General features: G+C 43.3%; 2 protein-coding genes across 21 annotated transcripts in view; one reads left to right on the forward strand and one right to left on the reverse strand.

Moving 5' to 3' along the window:
• Window positions 1–3,838, forward strand: part of GRIP1 (glutamate receptor interacting protein 1) — a 332,684-nt gene extending 328,846 nt beyond the window's left edge. For 18 of the 19 annotated variants that reach the window (XM_081022289.1, XM_081022294.1, XM_081022298.1 and 15 more), the window contains one exon: window positions 561–3,838. In XM_081022289.1, coding sequence (XP_080878415.1) covers window positions 561–797 — 237 coding nt within the window. In that variant the 3' untranslated portion in view covers window positions 798–3,838. The remainder of the gene's footprint in view (window positions 1–560) is intronic. The other variant, XM_081022306.1, reaches the window with a different exon arrangement.
• On the reverse strand, window positions 2,600–24,312 carry HELB (DNA helicase B). 2 transcript variants are annotated; one of them, XM_081022316.1, is made up of 13 exons: window positions 24,083–24,312; window positions 20,676–21,065; window positions 18,697–18,887; window positions 14,889–15,773; window positions 14,408–14,576; window positions 13,673–13,814; window positions 11,965–12,095; window positions 10,400–10,484; window positions 8,351–8,410; window positions 7,311–7,575; window positions 6,162–6,296; window positions 5,108–5,521; window positions 2,600–3,996 (listed from the first exon to the last, which is right to left on the reverse strand). In XM_081022316.1, the coding sequence occupies exons 1-13, from the start codon at window positions 24,291–24,293 to the stop codon at window positions 3,907–3,909; spliced, it is 3,168 nt and encodes a 1,055-aa protein (XP_080878442.1). In that variant the 5' UTR covers window positions 24,294–24,312; the 3' UTR covers window positions 2,600–3,906. The 2 variants fall into 2 exon arrangements, with proteins under 2 accessions (XP_080878442.1, XP_080878441.1); XM_081022315.1 differs by having other exon boundaries at window positions 5,099–5,521.
• Between the last annotated feature and the right edge of the window lie 53 nt (window positions 24,313–24,365).

Raw genomic sequence — 24,365 nt, forward strand, 5'->3', positions numbered from 1 at the left:
TTCTGGCCGCAGTGCTATTTAATATTTCTGAAACCATTGGGAATGGTAATTACCGATGACAGTTGAACTCCAAATCTTCTAGACTAATGGTATCTTGGAACACGTGAGGTTAAGATTTATTTATAAGCATTAGCAGAGCAAATAAATTCAATTTAACAGTAGCCTTTTACCAAACATTTACTTCTTTTAAAGCCACCCTTTTTTTGGTAAGGTACTTTGTGTAGAAGGGACGCGGTGTCAAAGTGCCAGTAGATAAATAGGTACCGCTCCAGTGGGAAGGTAAACGGCATTTCCGTGCGCTGCTCTGGTTCGCCAGAAGCGGCATAGTCATGCTGGCCACATGACCCGGAAGCTGTACGCCAGCTCCCTCAGCCAATAAAGCGAGATGAGTGCCACAACCCCAGAGACAGCCACGACGACCTAGTGGTCAGGGGTCCCTTTACCTTACTTTGTGTAGGCTTATAGAGTATCACAAGGATTAAGGGTCATTGAGGAGGGAGAAAAATGCATTGTTTTCCTTTGTCACCTTTCATCCAAGACAAACATTTTTTACTTTTCAGGTAAACCATGTTCGCACAAGAGACTTTGACTGCTGTCTGGTTGTGCCCCTTATAGCAGAGTCTGGTAACAAATTGGAACTTGTTATTAGTCGAAACCCTCTAGCCTCTCAAAAGGTAAGCTCGGAACAACAGACTTTCCCGGCTGGGGAATGGAACGAACAAAACCATGCCTTCCTTCAACAAAGTGTACACAGCGCTGGTTCAGAGATGAAACGGGAGCCTATGAACACTTTGTAGCCAAAAAAACTGTATTTAGTGCAAAACATTTAAATGGTGCTAATCCCTTTCAGGTTTCTGTTACACTGAAGATGTGGCTGTTGTGTGGCATTAAGAAGCACAGAGGGGGGGGCTCATAATTTGCTACTTGCTTCCATAGCTGAGTTTTTTTGCTCTGCTCTCGTTTTTTATCACCCATGTGTAGTGCCATTTCAACCTGACCCCTAGTAACAAGAGAAACGAATGGTGAAAATGGCTGTAAATCCTATCATGGCAGATTAGTGAAAGATTGGGGGAGGGGGGGACCCATCCATGTAAATAATTACAACAGAGGATCTGATTTTCAGAACATTGCAACTTATTCAAATACCAGCTGGTTAACTAAGTGAAGGAATCACAGGCTACTGCTGCTGGACCTAGATCACTGTATCATAGTAGTTGTTTTTTAAATGAACTATATAGTTCTGTTGCTTCTGCGGTAATGAAAAAAGGGGGGGTTAAAAGCTACTATGTGGTTTTACAACTATTTTAGCAAAAATTGCACACAGGAATCTGAAGTGCAAAGAGGTGAAACTTTTACCGGCCCAGCTGTAGTACGATTTTATTAAGAGTGATATTATACCCTATGCAATGATGTACTGAACAGGATATGTCTTGCACCCTGTATGGACTTCTAACTTTTACGTATTTGGAACTTCTGATAAATTACTGGGGTTTTTTTTAAAAAAAGGTAAAACAAGTTTTAGCGAAATTTTAAAAAAAGACTTTTATAACATGTATTCAAGTAGATTTTTTTCTTTGTTTAAATTTTGAACTGCAGTAGCAAAGAAATACCAGTGCAAAACTGTATGAACTGCCCCAGTTTAGGCATATACACAAGTTAACTTGTATAGCAACACACAATTCTTTTCTTAAAATTAAAATGAATGGTATGTGCATTGGTTTCAAATAGCTATTTAAATGCATTTTGTTGGATCTCTCTCATTAACTCTTATGTCAATTCATTTAAAAACTGTAAATACATTTTGCACACATACACATACACACACACACTCAGATTCTTCCCTTTCCTGCTCAGAGCAATAAAATGCTGCCAGTTGCTTTTTTAGGTTCACCAGCAGCTGCTTTGATTTGTTTATTGTATTGTCAATGGTAATTAATGTTACTTGGTGACTGGAAAAGACACTGGATTTGTCTCTTATAACTGTAGAGTCCTCATTTCTTATTTTAACAACCAGTTTTTCATCTATTTGAATTGTTAGGATATCCCTGATGCTGTTTTCCTTAAACCTGTTACATGAACATGAAAGTGAAATGTTTTGTTCATATTTCAGCACTGCCAGAGAAAAATTCATTTAAAACGAAACTGAAACCCAGATCATGAACCACACTTAATATGTATTTTTATTTGTTAACAAAGGAGTATTAAACTAAAGTATTTTTGTACAAATTTAATACTTTAATAGCATGGTATTTATCGTCTATGTATGGTTTCTGGGAACTCAACCTGTTGCAAAAATTTGTATGGAAACTGTAAAAAAATCAAATAAAAATTATTTAAAGACAATGGATTCGATCCTGGGAATTGCAAGAATGAGGATAGCTTGTGGAAGGGGGCTTTCCTATCACTTCCTTCCTCCTGAACAATGGGGAAGGACTCCACAGAGTTGCTGGGAAACAGGAGATGTTGGCAAAACTTGGGCCAAGGCACCTTGCACTAGTGAACGTGAATTACCATTTACATTTTTAGAAGTGCGGAATATGCAAATATTTTGACTCAGAACAGCTTCTATAGAAGAAATAGATGTTCAAAGAATAAAAAATACGATGCACCATACTCTTTAATACAACTAACATGATTCAACTTTTGAAGTACACCAGTTTTACATTTAGCTTTCCGTTGATCAGAAATACAACACACTCTATATAATGTTTACACCCAGCCTATTAGGCCAAACGTGCATATGTGTTTGTTTTTAATACCATGTTTTAAGTATTGTAAATTGCTCAGAGACTCTTTTATTGCAAGAAGTGATTTATGAAGTTGGTGAGCCTAACCAAAACATCTAGAAGCAGAAGCTTGTAGGCATAATACTGAATGAAGAAACACCATGTAAAAACAAGGGCTGCATGCCTGTGGAACCCTTTCCAGCAGCTAAAGGTTCTGGTCAAGCAATTATTTGGGATGGGAACGGAATTCAGTTCCCTCTGCTCCCCCTTTCTTGCCAACCCGGAAGTTAATAGCAGCTAGCTATCATTTTAACTTTTGTAAACAAGAAGAATTTAGTTTGCTGTTATTAGAGCACTGCCAGAGCATTCTGTTAGCGACCCTCACCAGAAGGAAACTGCTCTGGAGACTCCTTCAAAACACTGCTACGAGATGCAGAAATGCACTGTGGAGCAGAAGCAGCCCATAATGCTACAAACGGTGCCTGTTGGGTGTGCATTAGTACAGTGCCGAGTTCCAAAATGGATTAAGAACAGCAAACAGGGTTATGATAATAGGCATTCATGCCCTAACTCGGGGGTCGGCAAGGCTTACCTCCGTGGGCCGGAGCGGTGCAGCGTGATGCCGGAAATAGCTTCTGCGCATGCCCAGACACCGAAAATTGCACCTGCGCAGAAGCCATTTCCAGCGCCGCAGACACAATTTCCGGCATCTGGGCATGCACAGAAGCCATTTCCGGAGCCGTGGAAGAGAGTCCCGCATTAGTGCAGTGCGTGGGGACTCACCAAGCAGGCGGCTTGGATCGGGGGTGGCTCGTGGGCCGGTTAAACGGCCTCCGTGGGCTGCTTCCGGCCCATGGGCCTTAGGTTGCCTACCCCTGCTCTAACTGCCTGAGGAAAACAAAAGCCAAACAGCACTTACTAGAAACGAATGTACAAACCAGAATTACTTGATATATATAGATATAGATATACAATTTAAAAATAGGTCCTCTAATTTTAAAAAGCTGGAAAAAGTATATAACTGCATTACTTTTGTTAAAACAGAGTAAAAAGTCATACTCTTTGAAGCTGCAAAACTTTTTCAAAAGTCCACGAACACTAAATATATTCTATCTAAATATATTCAAAAAAAAGAAAAGACATAGCAGAGCATGAAACATCTAGTTATAGAATATACTTGCTAGGGTGGGAAAAGCTGCTTGGCATGTGGACTCTTCAGTGTCAAGCTTTGAAGTTTGGTAGTTGCAAGCGGGGAGGTATTTTCTTTTACCTGCAAAACAGCAAAAACAGGGGGGAAACAACATTGGTTGTTGGCCAAGCTTATAGCGGGGGGTGGGGTGGGGAGTATCGCTTTAAGTAAGGGCAGAAAGAATACGCTAACGTGAGCAGTAGCCTGGGCTTCGGACACTATATAACAGGAGCATTTACACTGCGCACTTTGTAGACTGTGAAAATCTATGGCAGGCACTATTTGTCAAAGGTGTGGTCTCCAGCTGCACACTGCCACCAAATGAGAAGGAACCTTTATGGGTGGTAACCATGTCCCAGCCTCTGTTTGGTGTGCAAGGTATTCCAAGGTGGGATATGTAAGGTCTATGCAGGTTTCTGGTTAAGGGTCTTATGTGGATGCCTTAGGGATGAGGGAGAATGTGCTTTACCACACTCTCCCATATTGCCACCTGCACAGAACTGTGGGTGTCAACCTTAAAGCATCATCTGCTTGCTAAGGACCCGGCAGCTGCTCAAGCTGTAAGTATTCAATTCTATTTCTCTCATGACCAGAGCCATACCCACTACTCCACATGGCATTTACAAAAAGACGTGGTCCCTTAAAAGTGCAATTTTCTCGCTGGGCTTTATCGTATCCCTCACCCACCAATGCGTAGCAGTAATCCTAGTCAGTGCTTTGACAGGAGGCCAGATAAATTCAGTTTAAAAGCTCTTCTGCAGCAGACCAAAGGCCTACCTTGTCGAACATCCAGTTCTCAAAGTTCCACAGCAAATGCTTATTCAGAGGCATACTGCCTCCAAGAGCAGTACACAGCCATCTAGTAGCGACTGCTAGCCTTAGCCTTCTATCAGTTCCCCAAATCCCCTTTTAAAGCTGTTTAAGCTGGTGGCCATCACTATAATTTGCGTAATTGGTACGCATTCTTACAAGTGAAAATAAACGCACCGCATAAACGACCCCTTTCGCTCTCCAGGCTTCGCGCAGATCTCCGCAAGCCGTGGGAGCTCAGCGCACCCAGACTTCGCGCAGCTCCCGGCGCTGGGCTCCCGCGGCTTGCGGAGAGTTGCCTGTTCTGGGTGCGTCCTATAGGGCGAAAAATACGGTATATACGGTATCTTATCTACTGATAAATGCTTCTTACCAAACATACTTTCGAAGGACTTGAGCAATCATCTTGAAATGTAGATTGCCTTTTGAGTCCACCCGAAGTTTCCTCTGCAGTACCAGCCGGTTCAACAGCTGCATCATCAACTTCCATTTTAAGAGAAACGGCAGGTTCCCCTTGATTATTTCCAGAATGAGAAGCAAAGTCACACGTGTCATTCTCTTGCTGACTCTGCCAGATCTTCTGAGGTGATGTTTGCTCGGAATGTGCATCTTTCATGAATGCTTTTAAATGTGTTTTCCTGTGGAAACTCTTTTTCTTAATGACCGCTTGGAGTTTGTCTTCTTCAGCAATAATATAGACTCGGCAACGTCCTCTAGTGATAGCTGTGTATACATGTTGCCAATTCTGGCGAGGTGTATCGCCAACAACATATACAATAGTATTTTCCTCAGAACCCTGAAAATTATATTGAGAAAGAGCTCTTGAATTAAACTGTTTAAAAAATGCTTATGGTTGGGTCCAGATTTAGCCATGTAGCGAGAAGGTTCACTGAAATAGGGTGTTAGTTAATAAGGACTAATTTAAATCCCACTTGTTACTCTAACATAGCTAAGTCAAAATCCAGCTCTAACAGTTTTACAATAAATTAAGGAGTCTAAATGCTTCAAGTTTTCATTTTTTCCTTTACAATATTAAATAAAGCCATTGGCATCGCCTGTAATTTCTACCTCAGAAGCAACAAACAAAAATAGACAGGACTAAAGTAAAATTATTTCTGTCTAATTCCTATATAGGCACAAGTTAAGTTTCTGAATCATGTGGTCAGATCTTGCCTCTTCCTTGGCTTCTTACTTTTCCACACTGGCAGACACACACCTCATTCTAGACTTCAAAAGTTACTTTCTACTGTGGATGCTGACTTCTCAAGTTTATGTTGCAGCAAGGCCAGGACAACGTGATGGCTCTCATCGAAGCTTCTTTCTACCACAATCCTCTAAGCTGAAGAGTTAAACTCCATCTCACAGATGTGATAGTTTTGAGAAATAAATGCTGCTGTTTTGAATTATGGTATTTCAGCAATGACCCCACAGCTTACCTGAAATGTGTGAATAGTTCTGGCCCAGGCATGCTTTATCTTAGAGTGTTTCTGGAGGGCTTTGTAATGCATGACATACTCAGGTCCATCAGTTATGCCAATAGTCAGGAAACGGCGACCATCGACTTCCTTATCCTATAAACAGAATATGCAATTTCACTGCTTTTCAGTACAGCATCGATTTGCCAGCTGGGTCCTTTACCTTCAAGCAGTCCTTCCACTAGGAACCCAGCCGTGACATTCTCCTGATTACAACACAGATGCAGAGATTAAGCCCCATCTGAGAATTGTCTGATCCTCCTGTACTTTGAAGCCACACATCTCACTTTACTTAGATGTGTTAAGTTTTCCAGTTCACCTGCCTCCTTCCATTTAAGTGTTGCCTCCTTACCTGAGAATCAGGCACAGAGATTTATTTATTTTTAAGTTTCTAAAAGCAGGCTGATGACAAGTTTTTTTCTGCCACTAAACAACTATTGGATCAATTGAAGATTTGAGCCAGTGGATACTCACATAGCATCATAGTGCCAATTAGATTTGATAGCAAGGCTATCACAGAAGCAGAGGATCTTCCATAAAGAAAACCCCATGACTTAATATCAGCAATTGCCCCTTTTTACACCTATCTATGATAATGAGGTACAGTACATTGCGTCTCTGTCCTGGTCTAGAGGTTGACTGCAATTAATCTTGATTAAGCTTGATTTTACTGCTTGGTTTCTTTAAAGCAAAAAATAATAACCATAACAAATAACTTCCCCGGACAAGAATTACATAGGCATGTTATCGGACAACAAACCTTGGCTATAGCTTGTGGCTAGTGAAAAGGTAGCTTAACCACAAGTCCCGGTTTGGATGACACAAGAATTCAGCACGGGGTGGGAATAAAAGAGAACACAGGAGCCAAAAGGTTGCAAACTCCTTCCTGGGAATGTACAGATTTGCATAGTCCCACAACGTGCAAACCAGGCCACTGTAATGCCACAATTTCTGCTACTGTGACTCCGAGATCTTTGAGCAACCAACTATAGATGCAGACTAAGAAAGGAGGCAGCTGCCTTTTCATGTGTGACCTGGAAGGCGGGGGGAAATGCCTCTTCCTTCCAGGAAGAGTTCCGAAATCCATTGATCATTCTACAGCGTACTTGCCTCTTTAATGAAGAATATTTCTCCATTGCACAACCGCCTATCATCGTAACTGTTATTACGGTCATCATCAGCATCAGCATCACGACCCGAGAGACGAGCTTCCCTTCTTGAGCAGACTTTGCAAGTGCAAGGATCAGAACTCCCAGCGCCTTTAACATTCTTTGTGCAAGTAACGGAGTCCATTGCGATAAGATCTTTCATATACGCATTCCTTGTGGAACAGATTTTGTCACCAAGCCTAAATTGCAGCCGATTTTTATGGTTTCTGAATCAAATTGAAGCAGAGGTCTAAATTAAATTAAAGTTTCAACAAGTCGCTCTTTCGGCTATGGCATTAATGACTGCCCAACAACTCCCCAAAGTAATTTTCCTGGCTTTGATAAAGAACACGCAAGAAAGGATGTTGGGAGGTTTGCTAATAGATTTGCCAGCTTTGCTGCATCAATTAAAGCTAAGCTTTAAAAAAAAAGTGTACCTCCCGGGAAAACAATAAAACAGCATATTTCTTAGGTTTTCGTTCCAGTTTATTATGAACGCAGTTAAAAACAATAAAAAAAACCAAGCACATCCCAATTTTAAAAACAATGTTCTCATGTCAATAAGCTAGCAAACTCATGGATTCTGGACTTTACAAATGTCTGCTAGTACACAAAGAACTAGAAATAAGGACCTTTTCACACAGCGAGAAACACTGCAGTTGTGAGTGGGACTCCCATGGTACAGCACTGGAGTGATGTCCTAAGTCCATGCAAGGGGTGAACACAGCCATATTGTAAGTGCTCCAGCACTTGTTATGGTGTCCCATTGCGCCAGAAGTGGTTTAGTCATGCTGGCCACATGACCCGGAAAGCTGTCTGTGGACAAATGCTGGCTCCCTCGGCCTGAAGTCAGATGAATGCCACAATCCCATAGTCACCTTTGACTGGACTTAACTGTCAAGGGGTCCTTTACCTTACCTTACCTTACCTCACCTTACAGAACAACCTGGTTAGGGATAACCTTGAACATCATACAGTGAAAGCTCTTCAAAAATGTCATACCGCGTTGTGTGCCCCGAGTAGTGCTTACAGCAGATTTCATTTATGATGTCACAGTCCTTCCTAAGATAAGAAGAAAAAACTTTATTAGTTTAATTGTGAATTTTATACAATAGATTTAGAATAATAGAAGCCAAGTATTTTTAGAATAATAGAAGCCAAGTACTGTCTTTAACCAGCCAGTGAAATAGCAAACGTTTGCTCCCTGCCAGTAAATCACTTCCAGAGTTATTTGCTCAGACAGAAAAGAACTTAAACAATTAACACTGGCACAAAGAAAAGGCTGAAACAGCTGAAGTAAGGGTTTTTATCCTTACTTTGAGTACTTTGAGTCCTATGAGAATAAGAGAAGATATCAAGAGCTGCTACAGTCAGTCTTAGGAGTCTCAAAAGCTCAGAGGGCAGTAAGTGAAGCAGAAAAACTGCAGATTGGTCACAGGAAAGGGTAGCTATCTCTGTTCACAATAAATGACAGAAATACATATATGCTCTAGGAGCGAGAATGGTTTATGATTTAAGCTATTATGGTCTAAGAATAGACCACTGCCCAATGGAAAATACCAGTGATCCACACCTTACACCTATGATAATGATAGGTTTACAATGCACACATAAAGATCCATTAACTGTAGGAATTGTATACAATACACTATACCTCTCCTTCCTCTTTGCATACTGCCAATATCAGGTGATACACAACTTTTGCCCCATTTATGCAACATTGTCCTCAAATGCAAGTACCTTGGGTTTTTTTTCCACCAAAGTGAATGGCAATCATCCACTGACCTAGGAAGAATAACTGGGTGTACTTGGGCATTGCTTAAGGAAACGCTACTCCTGTTTTGCCTCATCTCAAGAGAATTTACTTCATATGGTCTATGGGAGAACTGAGCCAATTGCGAGCTCTGCAGATTCAACAGTCCTTGCGCAGAAATTACCGTATTTTTCGCTCTATAAGACGCACTTTTCCCCTCCTAAAAAGTAAGGGGAAATGTGTGTGCGTCTTATGGAGCAAATGCAGGCTGCGCAGCTATCCCTGAAGCCAGGAGAGCAAGAGGGATCGGTGTGCACCGATGCCTCTTGCTCTCCTGGCTTCAGGGATAGCCACGCAAAGCCTCTTGAGCGCAGCCGGAGCGCTCCTGCCTCTTCGCTCAAGAGGCTTTGTGTTGCTTTCTTGTTTCTTGTTTTCCTCCTCTAAAAACTAGGTGCGTCTTATGGAGTGAAAAATATGGTTACCCTAGGTCCTCTCTTTTTTTTCGTTACTCTAGAACACAATGGAAATATTCTAAAAAACTGGTTTTATACAGACACACACAAAAATCCTTGCAATATACCATAATGAAAAGAGAGCTGAGATGGTGTATCATGATAGTATGATATATAGTGCCAATCAAGAGAATACTGGAAAATAAAGAGAAAGCAAGCATTTGATTTACCCTCTTCTAGTTTTGCTGAAGGCACTACAGTAAGGTACAGATATAAAGCCGTTCTTTCCTTAACCATTGTTAAGACAGCAATGTGGAAGGGCTGTAACTCAGTGATAAATATCTGCATTGCATGCAAAAGGTCCCAGGTTCAATGCCCAGCATCTCAAAGTAGGGGAATGCCCTGTCTGAAACTTGGGTGAACTATTTGGGTAGTGCAGACAAGACTTATGGTCCAGGATGCAAGGGTAACACATTTTCTCCTCTCGTGAGAAGAATACACCCTCCAATCTCCACCATCAGTTAGTGTTAGTGACTATGTCAGCACTAATCAGAGCTAACTCCTAATGGGGTTTTGAAAACAGTCAGCCCAGGAACTCCACATGCAAAGGAACTGGGGAAGCAAGCCTGTGATTCTGCAATCAAATCCTAATTGCTTCTCCATGTTTGACAGACGGGCAATGTCTTTTCTACAATGGTCAGTCAAAGTTAGCCCACATCTGCACACATAAAAATAACATCTGGCTGGATTGCCCCAGCCACTCTGAGCGGCTTCCAACACATATAAAAACATAATAAAGTGTCAAACATTAAAAAAACTTCCCAATACAATTTTTACAATTATTACCTTCTGAAAGCAATGAATTGTGACTGCTCAGGATCTTGGAGTCCTGGCCCATTTTTAAGCAAAGCTTCAATGGCATACTGCAAATCTGATAACAACACAAGACAGAAACTGGTTACAGAACAAGCAACTGAAACCAAAACCACTACAGTCCACTGTGAAAATGCTGGTTACTGACTGCTTGGAGCCATAAAGCTGCAGCCCCTGGGCTGTGCTATAGCCTGCACATGCCTTCCCTGCGGCCACTGAGGATTGCTCAGCACTCACCCCCCCCCAATCAAGCTGGCAAGTGTGTTTGCAAAGCTGTCAGGGAAGCAGGTACACAGTCAATGGCTCTCCCCATCACAGTCCTACTCTCAGCCCACACAGCTATTTATTATTTCACTTATGAATCATTTCCCAGGAAACATCCCAAAGCAATTTAAACAGCACACACGCAATTTCTAATCCAATGCAGATAAAAATCTCCACTTACAAGGCTTTGGCTGTCTGGGGAAAGTGTGATTGCCAGCACCAAACAACAGGGAAGGAATACAATGAAAATCATTTATATCCCATTGCACCCACTGTGTATGTGTGTGTAAGCGAGAGTGGGTGGGCATCCCAGTGCGTGTGAGGCACTTGGGCCAAGAGGCAGACCACCCCTGGCCTATCAAAAACTTAGGATAGGCTAGACAAGTTTCACAAAGCTCTAGGGCAGGGGTGGGGAACCTCCAGCCCACAGGCCCAATGCGGCCCAGAACAAGTCCCAATTTGGCCCAAGAGACTGTTTTCACAAAACCATGACCACCTGTCCCCTGTCTAATGCCAGGTGCAAGACAGATAAGAGATGCAGCAGGACTGGCAGCACCAGTCCCTGCGGGGTTGTCAATCACTCAGCCAATTCTTGCAGAATGCAGTCCTATTCTCACTGCTTTGAGAAGTGCCAGACTGGCCAAGTCCTTTTTGCTGCAATTCCCAGCGGGCTGTGTGGTGCATGGAAAGCTCTTATGCAAGGGGATACTGACAGGTGGGCGGAACAACCCATCTGTCAATTGCCTGGTGTCATAATGATGTCAGCTGACCGAGAGGTAGATTGTCAGACCCACCTGCCCCATGAGAGTGGGGCCAGCTAATGATTTGGCCTGCTGAGCCAAAAACTTTTGCAACATATCTAATTGCCTTCAGTGCAATGTTGAAGTTGCTCTGTGCTTGGTCAAGGAAGGGAGACAAGCCATCCCAGTTAAGTACATCATGGATATTGTGCCCTAGGTGGGTGGGTACTAATGTGAGGTCTACACGGCACCTGGTGGCTGATAGCATGCAAAACTGCTGGAGTAGGTGGCACTTCTTATGCAAGAAGGTAGATTTGCTGTGCCTCAGCTGTTTTAGCGCATGCTGCCTTGCTTCGGGAATTTAATGTGTGTCAGTAAACCATGACAAAATTCTTTTTTAAAGTAGACCATGCAAGGTGGAAGACATCCTATACCTATGCTACCCAGCAGCTAAATCTAAATCTGCAGCAGTAATGCATGCATTGGATATTGTGCAGCATTTAAGAAATTTTATTACAAAAGTTTGAAACTCACAGTGACCGGCATCTCCAGGAGGTAAAACAACAAAAATAAATTTCTTTTCAGCACTTGGCACTGCCCACGTTTTGTTCTCTTCCGACATTCTGAGCACTTCATCAAACTCTGGGTATATCCGCTTACAGATTCTAGATCCAAAATAAAGTAACGAAAGTGTCTCATGCTGCCCTCGACAGGATTGTTTTCCTTATGGGCGACATCATTTAATTTTTAAGTGAAGAACCATAGTTTCATTTCATACACAATAACTTATACAGATTGCACCCTCCCATTACACAATATGTTTATGTATAGTTATCACACCATGCATTCCCAAAAGAACTATGTTCGGTTTGTCCCAAATGCGGAACTAAATTTCAAACAAACATTAATGGGAAGTGTTTCAAGTAGGAGGCTGTTTTTAAATACAGTGGTACCTCGGGTTAAGTACTTAATTCGTTCCGGAGGTCCGTACTTAACCTGAAACTGTTCTTAACCTGAAGCACCACTTTAGCTAATGGAGCCTCCTGCTGCTGCTGCGCCGCCGGAGCACAATTTCTCTTCTCATCCTGAAGCAAAGTTCTTAACCCGAAGCAATATTTCTGGCTTAGCGGAGTCTGTAACCTGAAGCGTATGTAACCTGAAGCGTATGTAACCTGAGGTACCACTGTACAAGTGTCCACACATGCATGGACACACACACACCAACAATATTCAAAAGGTTTGGGTTTCCCCCCTGTTGTTCCTAGACAGAAATGTAACAGTGATAGGCTAAGCTTTCTAAGCATGTTACACATCTCCAGGCAGAAGTTCAACAGAAACTCCAGTGCAACACACACAACTCAAATATCGCTGTGAAGAATAGAGCAGGTTGTGGCAATCAGGTATCTTCCTGTATAAGAGGAGAAAGTTGTCATGGCACAGTCTGCATGGCCACAACATGACAACAGCAAGGAGGGCAAGTGAAGCTGCACAAGTGAGCAGGATGGCACAGCAAGCAAGAAGAAGAAGAAGAGTTTGGATTTGATATCCCGCTTTATCACTACCCGAAGGAGTCTCAAAGCAGCTAACATTCTCCTTTCCCTTCCTCCCCCACAACAAACACGCTGTGAGGTGAGTGGGGCTGAGAGACTTCAGAGAAGTGTGACTAGCCCAAGGTCACCCAGCAGCTGCATGTGGAGGAGCGGAGACGCGAACCCGGTTCCCCAGATTACGAGTCTACCGCTCTTAACCACTACACCACACCTGCGTGTGGTACAAGCAAGCCTTCCCATGTCCCTTGAGTCACCACCACCTGGCAGCCCACTTGCATGTCCACATAATACAGAGAGGGAAGCTTGTGGTGTGCCAGCGGGTGCAAGGAGCAAGCAGGCAGGCAGCCCAGACAGGTCTGCAGGCCTTCAAGCACTTCCCTCTCCCGTCACAATGGCCCCGATCCTGCTGCCACTGCTGCTCACAAAACAGAGGGGGACAAAGAGGCAGCAGTCTTTCTCCCCTTCACCAACAGGAAGAAGCGGGCAGCATCCTGGCAAAAAGAGGAGAGAGGCTCGTTCCCCTCTATTCTGTGAGTGGTAGAGGCAGCAGGGATCTTAGGATTGCGGCAGGTCGCGAGGAGGTAGGGAGGTTTGGGTGAAATGTGGGGGGTTGGCAGCAAGGTGGGGGGTTGGCAAGCCCCATAAGCAGGGGCAGCAGCCCCACATTATTTTTCAAAAAAATAAATCCCTACCTTGTTGCATTATCCACAATTAACTGTGACTCAGCCCTGTGATTAGTTTTCAGTTCTATAGACCAGCCCCTTGACTGAAGGCTCTCAAAAATATCGGCCAGCATATTACCAGGCTCAATGCTGGGTAACTGCCTAACATCACCTAAACGAAGTACAAAGTTATATTTAACGAAATTAGCTGCATTGTCATCATTATTTTATTTATTGCATCTCTATCGCACACTTAGGTCTCTCCAAAGCTGTTTACCGTGATATAGAAGAACACATCAACCCAACTGCTTCGGTCTAAAATACAGCAAAGGCAGTACCAGCTCAGAAGCGATACTGTGTGATTTTCTTAGTAAGGATTCCCCCCCCCCCCGGTCTCTTATAGTTCTCCCCAAGTTGGGAGTCCAAATTAATATGGCAAGAACTTTCTGTGTCTGTGTGTGTGTGTGTTGGCACAATAGCTCATCCTGAGCAGTCTGTAAGGACCTAAGAAGAGCTCTACTGGATCAAGCCTATTGTTATTCTGCCTCTCACAGCTACAATAAACCTACCATTAATATTATGGACTGGTCATTTCTTCGTCAGAGGGCAAACAGGCAAATTTAGCAGGGGATCAAATACTTTTTCCCTCACTGTATGTATGTATGTATGTATGTATGAATGAATATATATATTATCATTATTATTTTGCATGGATATAGCTCATTTTGAATTTGTCTTAATTGTTCACCAAAGCTTTACACTTACCAAGAATAATAATCTTCGCCAGCCGGGCATGCTGCAACAAGAGTTGTAAAACCCTGCTAAGCATTCTCACAGGCACCATACTTCCTTCGTCTACAACCAAGACATTTACTGAAGAAAATTTCCATGGATTGCGTTTACTTTCACTCCATTTAGAGAAACTGTAGGTAACCTAAAAAACAAAAAAATCCCATAATTAGCATTCCTTCAAAGAATGGTTTGGAGCATCAGTCGTGGGTTTGCTCAGACTATAGTTTGCTATGAGGTCTAAAGCAGCAAAGTATGGTTTGCACTTGGCCCTTCAAACTACAATCGGAAACCATGGTGGAAGGCCTTTTTGGGAAATGACATGAAGAACAGCAGCTTTTAGGGAATCATAATAGTTTCAGCTCTCTCAAATAATGCCAAATATTCAGATTATTAAACTGAAATGCATATGATTATACTACCAGAATATTGGAACAGTTTTAAAAACAATTCCTACCTGATGCAGAGTATAAGCAGGTTGTCCTGTTTTATCAGACAAGAGAGAAGCTGCCCTCCCTGTTGGTGCTGTATATAAAACATTTAAAGATTCATTTCTGCATTGAATCATGTTGGAAGCATGGCCGAAAGTATTCCATTCTTCAGATGCATCGAGGTCCGCTTCAAAATCTTTACAGGCATTTATAACTTCTGTATTTTCTCCCTCACTTAGATAGCAGAAAAGGTGGGTAACTATTGTTGTTTTCCCACAACCACCTTTCCCACTTATGATCGTCACTGGATTGGAACAGATCAGTTCTACAGCACGTTCCTGATCTGGATCTACTTCTACTTTGCGTTTCAATTCCTTCTCGGGTTCTTCAAAGTCGGAATCATGGTTAGACTTTTCTTGCACACCTGAGGAATTGCCAGGCTCCTTCTGGTCCACTGTGCAAGGTTCCTCATCGTTTATTTCACTCTTAACAAATACGTCTCTCAAGCTAGTTGCATGTGCACTTCTATTAAGTACCTTTTTCGGATCGGCACGCAGCCGCCATGGGGTTTTATTTCTGAGCTCACGTACAGAAGTTGCAATTTGCTTCTCAGAATTGAACAAATGGGGAAGGAACACAAGCTCCTTCTCAGTAACCACAATTTTTTCATCTTTCATAAATTTAATCGATTCCCAGGCATGTTCCACGGGCATATTCTCTGATACCATACGTGTCAGTTCATCCTGTTCTTCATATGTATGTCCCATTTCTGCACAGCTCTGTTTGAGCTTTTCATATACCATTAGTGCATTCTTCTGCAAATCGGGAATCTTCTCAAGAATATGTCTGCATTCGCGTATGGTCTTCCAAGATGCTTCACCAAAGTAAGTATGCAGCTCTCTTTTCATTATCTTTCAGAGAAAGCAAAAACCTGTTATTTTGACACATGGCATTTTTAACAGTACTCTATAAAGTTAGAAGGGACGTGGGTGGCGCTGTGGGTAAAACCTCAGTGCCTAGGACTTGCTGATCGTAAGGTCGGCAGTTCGAATCCGCGCGGCAGGGTGAGCTCCCGCCGTTCGGTCCCAGCTCCTGCCCACCTAGCAGTTCAAAAGCACACCTAAGTGCAAGTAGATAAATAGGTACCGCTTTCTAGCGGGAAGGTAAACAGCGTTTCCGTGTGCGGCGCTGGTGATGGCTCGCCAGATGCCGCTTAGTCACGCTGGCCACGTGACCCGGAAGTGTCTTCGGACGGCGCCGGCTCCCGGCCTCTTGAGATGAGCGCGCAACCCTAGAGTCGGACACGACTGGCCCATACGGGCAGGGGTACCTTTACCTTTATAAAGTTAGAAGGCATGCAACCTTCCATCGGCTTTGGTGCACTATTTTCAACCAAAGCAAGCAAGTTCAACTGACAATCCAAAAGCTAATTCCAATGTTGGCCAAAACATTAAGAGCAGTATGCAACGAAGTAGTCCATTAGTACAAAGACTTCCCCTCGCTCTCCTCCCCAACTCCAACCCATCTGCTTCAGAGGGTTGGCAGAAGGGGGAAAAACCCAGAACAGATTTAGGGGAGGCACAGAAAGAGGAGGAAGTTCTGTTGCACAGCCAGAAGTCTTTGCACTAACAGAACTACTGTAATGGATCCTGCCCTAAGACTACAATTCTATACCCTGCTATGCAAGTCCTATAATTTCCAACTGGGGACAGAACAACAACAGCTAAAAACTAGTATTCACCGAAATTAAAAAACCTAAGGAGCAGAGGGCTGCTAGGCTTAGGAACAAGAGGAAGACTAATTGGGAACAGCTCCAAGGACTTTGTTAAGCTCGCTAGGAACGATGGGATTAGGGTGGCAGACACCAAGGACAAGCTGTGTGCACAGATGGTCAGGGAAGCCCAAAGAAGGCTGCAGGACTTGCCACATCAATTCTACCATTAGCAAGTATACGGTATGATGATACTCATCTGTATTTCACTGCTACACCTGGATCAGGAGAGGGTGTGACTGTTCTAAACTAGTACCTGGGTATAGTAGTGAGCTGAAAGGCCTACAAAGCAAAAATGAATCCTGCTGAGAGCAGGCATAGGCAAACTCGGCCCTCCAGATGTTTGGGGACTACAGTTCCCATCATCCCTGACCACTGGTCCTGTTAGCTAGGGATCATGGGAGTTGTAGTCCCCAAACATCTGGAGGGCCCAGTTTGCCTATGGCTGAGATAGAGACTCTGCGAATGAGCAGTGCCCAAGTCTAGGAGTTCCCCTGTTTTGGACAGGGTTGCACTCCCTCCGAAGGAACAGGTGCATAGTTTTGGGGGTGCTCCAAGATCCATCTTTGTCACTGGAGTGACCCCTGTGACAAACGGTGCCCGTTATCACCTTATGCTGGCATGCCAAATTTGACTTTTCCCTGGCCATCGGGATTGATGCACCACTAACCTCAGGGTTGGACTACCGTAATGTGCTATGTTATGCGTGGAGCTTCCCTGGAAGCCGCAGCTGGAGCAGAATGCTGCAGCCAAGTTGCTGAGTGAAGCACCTTGATGTGCACATATTGCACCTGTGCTGAGGGACCTGAACTGGCTGCCGATCAGCTACTGGGCCACCTTCAAGGTATTGTTAAATACATAAAACCCTGAACAGCCTGGCACCAGGTTACCTGAAAGACTGTAATGTCCATGTACAGACCTGTAAGATCACTTAGATCACCTGGGGAAATTCTACTTGTAGCCCTGCATCCTGCATATCATCATAGGGTGGCCATTTTCTGCTATTGCCCCTATATTATGGGATGCCCTGCCCTCTGCCATAAGTGAAGCAGCAACCATCAGTTGTTTCATATAGCTTGAAAACGCATCATTTTTCTAGGCCCTTCTTCCCTGACTCATAAAGCTGGACCCTGTTTTATGTGTCTGAATCCCCCAATTCCTGTTTTCTTGGCTTCTATAGCCTTTTATTATTGCTGTTTTATTGGTTCTAGGCTGCAGTTTGGGTTTTAGTGATATTGGTGTCTGTGTGCGTGCATTGTAGACTGATTAGGGATTTTGAAAATATTAAGCAGTTAATGAAACTTTTCAATAAATAAATAAAACAACTTTATAGGTGGTGCAAATCAAGCCTCTTCTCTCTCTTTGGATTAGAATGCAACCCAGCTGTACTAAAAGAAACTGAGGCATCTGCCATAAGGATAATGGGGAGATGAAGTGAGGACCTCGTTTCCTCTTTCCTGTTAACTAGGTCTTTGCTTAGAGAGGCCAAGCTGTATTCAGGGAAGAAGGCAACTTTGCTCTTCCAACAGCTTCGGTATTTGGTTCATGCAACAGAAAGAAGAAAACACCCAGTCTCTCCCTTTGTAGCTGCTTGCTTCAACGGAGGAAAGTCAGCCGCTAAGGGAGACAAAGGAGACCTGCCTTATGGTGGTTTTGTTCATGCACAGATCCGCAGTCTCTTGAGAACATCTGGTGAGAGCACCAGGTGTGCATCCTTGCCCCAAAATTCCAGCAGAAGCATGGAAAAATCCCAAAGCTAGCTTTTGTACATGGCGTTCTTCTAGAACACTTATGAAACCATTACATCTAATCTTGTTGAAGCCATTTTAAAATCTATTGTAGAACAGTATGACTACAATTCAGCTGACTTGAGTTATAAGTTGTTAAGGGGGAAAACTGAGTCCTATTATCAAATGAACTACCATCATATTATGCTTTTTTGTTGGCATCCGTCTGTCTTGAGAGACAACGGAGCCCAAGTCAAATGTCTGTGTTAGCAGTACTGAGGTAAGCCGTGTGTCTGGAGGTCCTGGGCTGCCCAGGCAACAATATTAGTTTCTTACTTCTCCGAATCCAAGTTTCCATGGCTCTTCCCTCAAGATCTCATCCAATATTGTCAATGTATAATCTTCATCGTGTATTTTGCTCCAGTCCAACTTTTCAATGCAACAAGAAACAGCTCGTGGCAGAAGCAGCGGCATTAATTCCAATATAATCGGAAAGGACAAGGCTACTAGTACAGCTTTCCCTGCAACTGTGGAACCAAGATACAAAAAAAAAAAAAAATGCTATTTATAAAAATCGAAGTCAGTATGTTTTATTGCAAGTTCAATTTAGCATGGCTAAAGATTCCTTATGTACAGTTACTGAAAGTAGTTCCAAACACTGCAATCTCATCTACATTGGGTTGGAATCAAAGGTACCCTTCCTCCATTAGAGGCAACTTTGAATCCATCCTGTGGACATTTGTCATCCATTTCTTACTTTGTGGTAGCTTACATATATTTCTGAAGCCGAGAAAGCAGCATCTGCTTTGAAAGAGAGAGAACAAACTGCTGCTATTTATGAATGAGTTGGGACACTGTTTGAAAATATTAGCCAACTCCTGGTTCAAATGCAAAGTATCTTGGCTTGTTAAGTCAAGTTATAAGTAAGTCCTGTGCGCCCTCACACTGAGTTCTTGCATTGCCTCCTTCTACATCAGCATGATGCAATTCAAAACTTCCAGGGTTAACTAAAAATAGCCAAAATTGTGAAATTGTAGTGATTAGGCTTGGAACAAAACAGGATCTGAAACAGCCCTTTAACATTGTTTCAGATCCAAGTTTGTTCTAAACCTGGGAACTACCGTTTCTTGGTTCAAGACGCAACGGGAAACTTTGGTTTAATTAATCCAGGGAGTCCTTAACTGCTGTGTGCAGAGAAAGGAAAAGGGAAGGCCAACAAAATGACAGAAGGCACAGGTGCATGCGTTTCTCAATTTAATAAGCCAAGGCAGTTTATATCTGAACCAAGCCAATTTTAGCACAGGGAATCTGAATGCAGTCACTCAACAAGCCAGTATAACAGAGTTGTAGCTCCTGGAAACTCAAGAGTAGCTACAAGCAGAGTTTCACTCATTCTTTGTGCGTGCCTGGTATGTTCTGAATGTAAATATAGGAATAGCCAGCATAGTGTGATCCTGCTACTGAAGTGTATCCAAAGGCATGCACTTACACTTCCTTTAAAGTAATAATAATTTTCTAAAATAATATTATTTTTAAATTCCTTTAAAATAATAACCCTACAACTAATCCAGAACGCACCTGCCTGACTGGTGACTGGGACCATATAATACCAGTCCTAAAAGATCTACATTGGCAGCCCCGTATGTTTCAGAGCATAGCAGTCTTGGTGCTGACCTTTTAAAGCCCTAAATAGCTAGGCTCAAGGTCGTCCTCTGAACTAGCCAGGTGTTTAACTGACAATCAATCACAGTCAGTCCATCATTTGGAAAATAAAGACTTTAGAGCTGTCTTGTCCCAAAAATGGCAACTAGACATTCTGCTTTGGTGACTGTAACCTTGGTTTAAGGGGCCATTTGGAACTTAGTTTATATATCTGAGTTTCTAACACTGCCTCTGAGCAAATGATGGAAAGGAATGCAACCCTTAAAAAGTATTGGCCCCACCCCCCAGCTGATAGAAAAATCAATTTGCTCAACCATAGATTCTGGATTGTTTTTCCTTATCGACAAGCGCAGCTCCCTTAGCCCTTGATATAATGTTTGAAATTGTTACAAAACATTGTTTTCTTTATAGCTAACCTAAATGTGGTAATGGCCAGTTTGTAGCTATTGCTTCTTAGGCCTACACTTAGATCTTAACATAAAAATACTTCCTTTAAAAAAAGAAAAGTTTGAAGAATGATACTGAAGTCTATCACTACCACTTTATAAACATATTAAAAAACCTGAATTCCTATCTGATTTCCATATAAAGTTAAGAACAGTGAAGTAGCCACTATAATAAGAAACAATTGAGTATTACATAGTTATACTTACATGACTCCTTAACATAATGAAAAATGTTAAAGTTTTTGGTATCTGTACAAGTTTGACTTTGGGTATTTGTAGATATCGCTCCTTCCTGAAGTTTTGACTCCTGAAACTGTTTCAGTGTTTTTTCAAGATGTGCAAAGTTTAGAGAAGACTCTTTAGGAAACCATTCAAAGAATGCATCTTTAAATAATCGTGGGACATCACATTCTCTAAAGAACAGTGAAATAATATCTTTCCCTGCTTCAGGCTGCAGAAAATAAGATGGGTAGCTCTTCATATAGTACTTTGAATGAGACCGCGTAAGTTTGGCATTCACTTTCCACCAGGGATCAACCAATGGAAACCGTCCAGTCACTTCGTATGTCTTTTGGGATGCTTCGTCCTGAATTATAACTGAAATGGTTTAGAAAAGAATTGTCAGTACAATAGTCAAATGTGCTGGTACAATATTATTTCTAGCGGGTTTTTTAAAAACAGTCAGTGATATGGCATGGGGGTGGTCTGCTCAGATATAGGCTTTCCTAGAATACCCAGGTTCCACCAATAATTGTTGGAATGCAGAAAAGATTTGTGCATAAAAGGGCAATTAGTTTTGCAAGAAGTAACCTATCAAATAAGGGATGCGGGTGGCGCTGTGGGTTAAACCTAGGACTTGCCGATCAGAAGGTCGGCGGTTTGAATCCCCGTGATGGGGTGAGCTCCCGTTGCTCAGTCCCTGCTCCTGCCAACCTAGCAGTTCGAAAGCACGTCGAAGTGCAAGTAGATAAATAGGTATTGCTCCGGCGGGAAGGTAAACGGCGTTTCCGTGTGCTGCTGTGGTTTGCCAGAAGTGGCTTAGTCATGCTGGCCACATGACCCGGAAGCTGTACGCCGGCTCCCTCGGCCAATAAAGCAAGATGAGCGCCGCAACCCCAGAGTCAGTCACAACTGGACCTAATGGTCAGGGTTCCCTTTACCTTTTTAACCTATCAAATACATGAGGCAAAATTACAGGGTAAACACAATTCTTCTCTTAATATCCGACTTCCACTTTTCTCACATATAGGACCAACTCAGAAAAACCTGAAATCATGGTTTCCCATTACAGTTGTACCTTGGAAGTCAAACAGAATCCGTTCCGGAAGTCCGTTTGACTTCCAAAATGTTCAAAAACCAAAGCGCGGCTTCTGATCGGCTGCAGGAAGCTCCTGCAGCCAATCGGAAGCCACAGAAGCCCCGTCAGACATTCGGCTTCCAAAAATAGTTCACAAACCGGAACACTCACTTCCGGGTTTGTGGTGTTTGGGAGCCAAAACATTTGAGAACTAAGCTGGTTGAAAACCAAGGTACGACTGTATACGAACAAGCCTAGATGGGTCTCAGGCTCATATGCTCTTCCTCTCCTCTCCTCACATGGAAATGCAAAAACATTCATCTTTAAGCAAACCATGTTCCTGGTTACATCAGAACTCTAGGAACTGAGGCTTGTTAGAAGCCAGGGCCAAACTAGATTGAGATCTTGGCTTGCTTTTAAAAGATGTGCAATAGTCTGTTTTCATAAACAATCTCCCCTAGATTGTTGCTCACCAAAAAACAGTTCTACAGTTTGTGTTTACCACAAAGGCCAGCTGTGTAGAGCCCTGAGTAACTAGAAACATATGAAAGTTCAAGGCTACTTCCACGCACATCCCAAACAACTATTTAATGTTGTATGGATTGTGCTTTCTTCATGAAAAGGAATGTATGTATGTACGTACCACACTTGAGTGAAAGGTACACTTGAACTACAGTATGGCGTAGTGGTTAGTGTTGGACTTATCACAGTGGTGTCCAAACTTTTTTCAAAGAGGGCCAGGTTTGATGAAGTGAAGGGCCATGGGGGGCTGACCAAAGGGCCAACCAAAGTTGACCTTTTTTTAGGATTCAGGTTGTTGAGCTTTTTTTAGGGTTGGAGTTGCTGAGCTTCTTTTAGGATTGAAGCTGTTAAGGTTTTTTTAGGATTTTACCTCAGGTGCCACAGGTGCTGGATTAAACCGAACGGTGGGCCGGATTAGGCCCCCAAAACAGACTTTGGACATGCCTGGACTAGGACCTTGGAGACCAGAGTTTAAATCCACACTCAGCCATGAAGCTCACAACATGACCTTGGGCTAGTCACTACCTCTCAGCCTTATGAAATGAGTACAGAGAGAACCATTAAACATTACTCTCACTGCTTATGTAGAGCCTTAACAGCAAGAAATTTGAACCCAGCTCTTACAGAGTCCCCAACTGCTCCTTCCAAGGCAGCAGTAGTGCAAGCTGAACGTAAGACATCTAACTCACTGAGTGCCTTGGGCCAACTGATACCTCTTGGCCTAACCTACTTCACATGGGGAGAACCAAGTATGCCACTTTGAGCTCCTTTGAGAAAAGAGTGGGAGATAACTGCAATAAACACTTTCAAAAGCAAAGTGCCCACTAGAAACAATGGAATTAGGAAATGAAGACAGGCCAAGGAATCAGTTCTGCATTTGTTGGCAAACACTTCGCAAAATCAGGAAGAAGAGTAACCGCTATACATGACTATGCAAAAGGGAGTCCCATGCAGTTGAACAGGACTTGCTCTCTTTTAAGTGTATGTAGTATTACAGTCTTGAACTGCAGGGGGAAAAATAACAAATCAGCAATTAAGTCTTTTGCAACGTAAACAAATAATCCCGTGGCACCTGAAAGGCTACTAGTTTTATTACAGCAGCAGCTTTTGTGGGCTAGGATGCACATAGGGATGCAACAATGAGTTGGCAAGAACGGGTGTGGAGAAAGGTCTGAGGCAACTGAAATGCAGGAAATACCACACTCTCATAATAACGTTAAATGTAAAACTAACTGGCGATTCATTCACACAGCAGTATGGGTGGGCAATTGCCCCCCTCCAATTCCACCCTGATCCCTAGATTCACAGCTTTCATTAAAAAACCCCCAAAAGTTTCTACCATTTGTAGAACCTGAAATATGAGGCAAAGGTACAGGCACTATTCCAACTACATTACTCCCTTTCAGCCTTTTACTGGTCTCCCCACCACCAGGAAAAGTTTCCTCGGACGCCCATACAAGTCCGAGGTGCTGCTGCTGCTTGTGTTAGCACCTAAAGTGGATTAAAAAGTGAAAGACACACAAACGCCAAGCATTTCTATTCCTAAAAGGCGTGGGGTTTGTTTCCTGTTAATGCAGAGGCGCTTCCCTGTTTCTCCCATCTACACTAGGTGAAGACAAGTTTCGGGTCCCGCAGCCTTGCCCCTCGGACTGCTAGTCCCAGACTGGCCAAGCGCCTCCTCAAATGCAAAGAGGAGGGCGAGGCCTGCCCAGCGGGTCCGCGGGGACTTGCGCCACGCAGGCAGGAAGGCAGGCGCGCAAGGCAGCGAAGGCGCGCGCCTCCTCCGGCTCCTTACGGGTCTTGCGCGCTGGTCTGTGAAGCGGCTGCTGGTTCGCGCCACCGAAAACATCTTCGAAACCCTCCGGGTCCGGGTCGTCGTCCTCGTCCTCGTCGCTCTCTGCATCTTCGTCCTTGGGAGCCGCCTTTCCTTCCTCCGTTTTCAGCGGCTGCAAGAGCCCCCAGACCTCGAAAGCGCGACTCTGGCCCGACCGGCGTCGCTGCGCCATTTTTCGGAGTTCCCGCCTGGGCAGCGCCTTCCTCCGCGCGCAGCCGCTGCTCCGCCTGTAAAGATATGCGGC

The sequence above is a fragment of the Podarcis pityusensis genome, assembly GCF_964106645.2.
Source record: "Podarcis pityusensis genome assembly, chromosome: 10".
Taxonomy (NCBI): Eukaryota; Metazoa; Chordata; class Lepidosauria; order Squamata; family Lacertidae; genus Podarcis; species Podarcis pityusensis.

Excerpts from the sequence above, each read along its gene's own strand:
- HELB (XM_081022315.1), bottom strand. The coding sequence starts at position 24,293 with ATGGCGCAGCGACGCCGGTCGGGCCAGAGTCGCGCTTTCGAGGTCTGG. Across the intron at positions 21,066-24,082 it reads CAGACCAGCGCGCAAGACCC|TTATAATTCAGGACGAAGCA; the intron begins GTAAGGAGCCGG and ends AAACCATTTCAG. Across the intron at positions 15,774-18,696 it reads GGAAACTTGGATTCGGAGAA|ATAATGAAAAGAGAGCTGCA; the intron begins GTAAGAAACTAA and ends TTTCTCTGAAAG.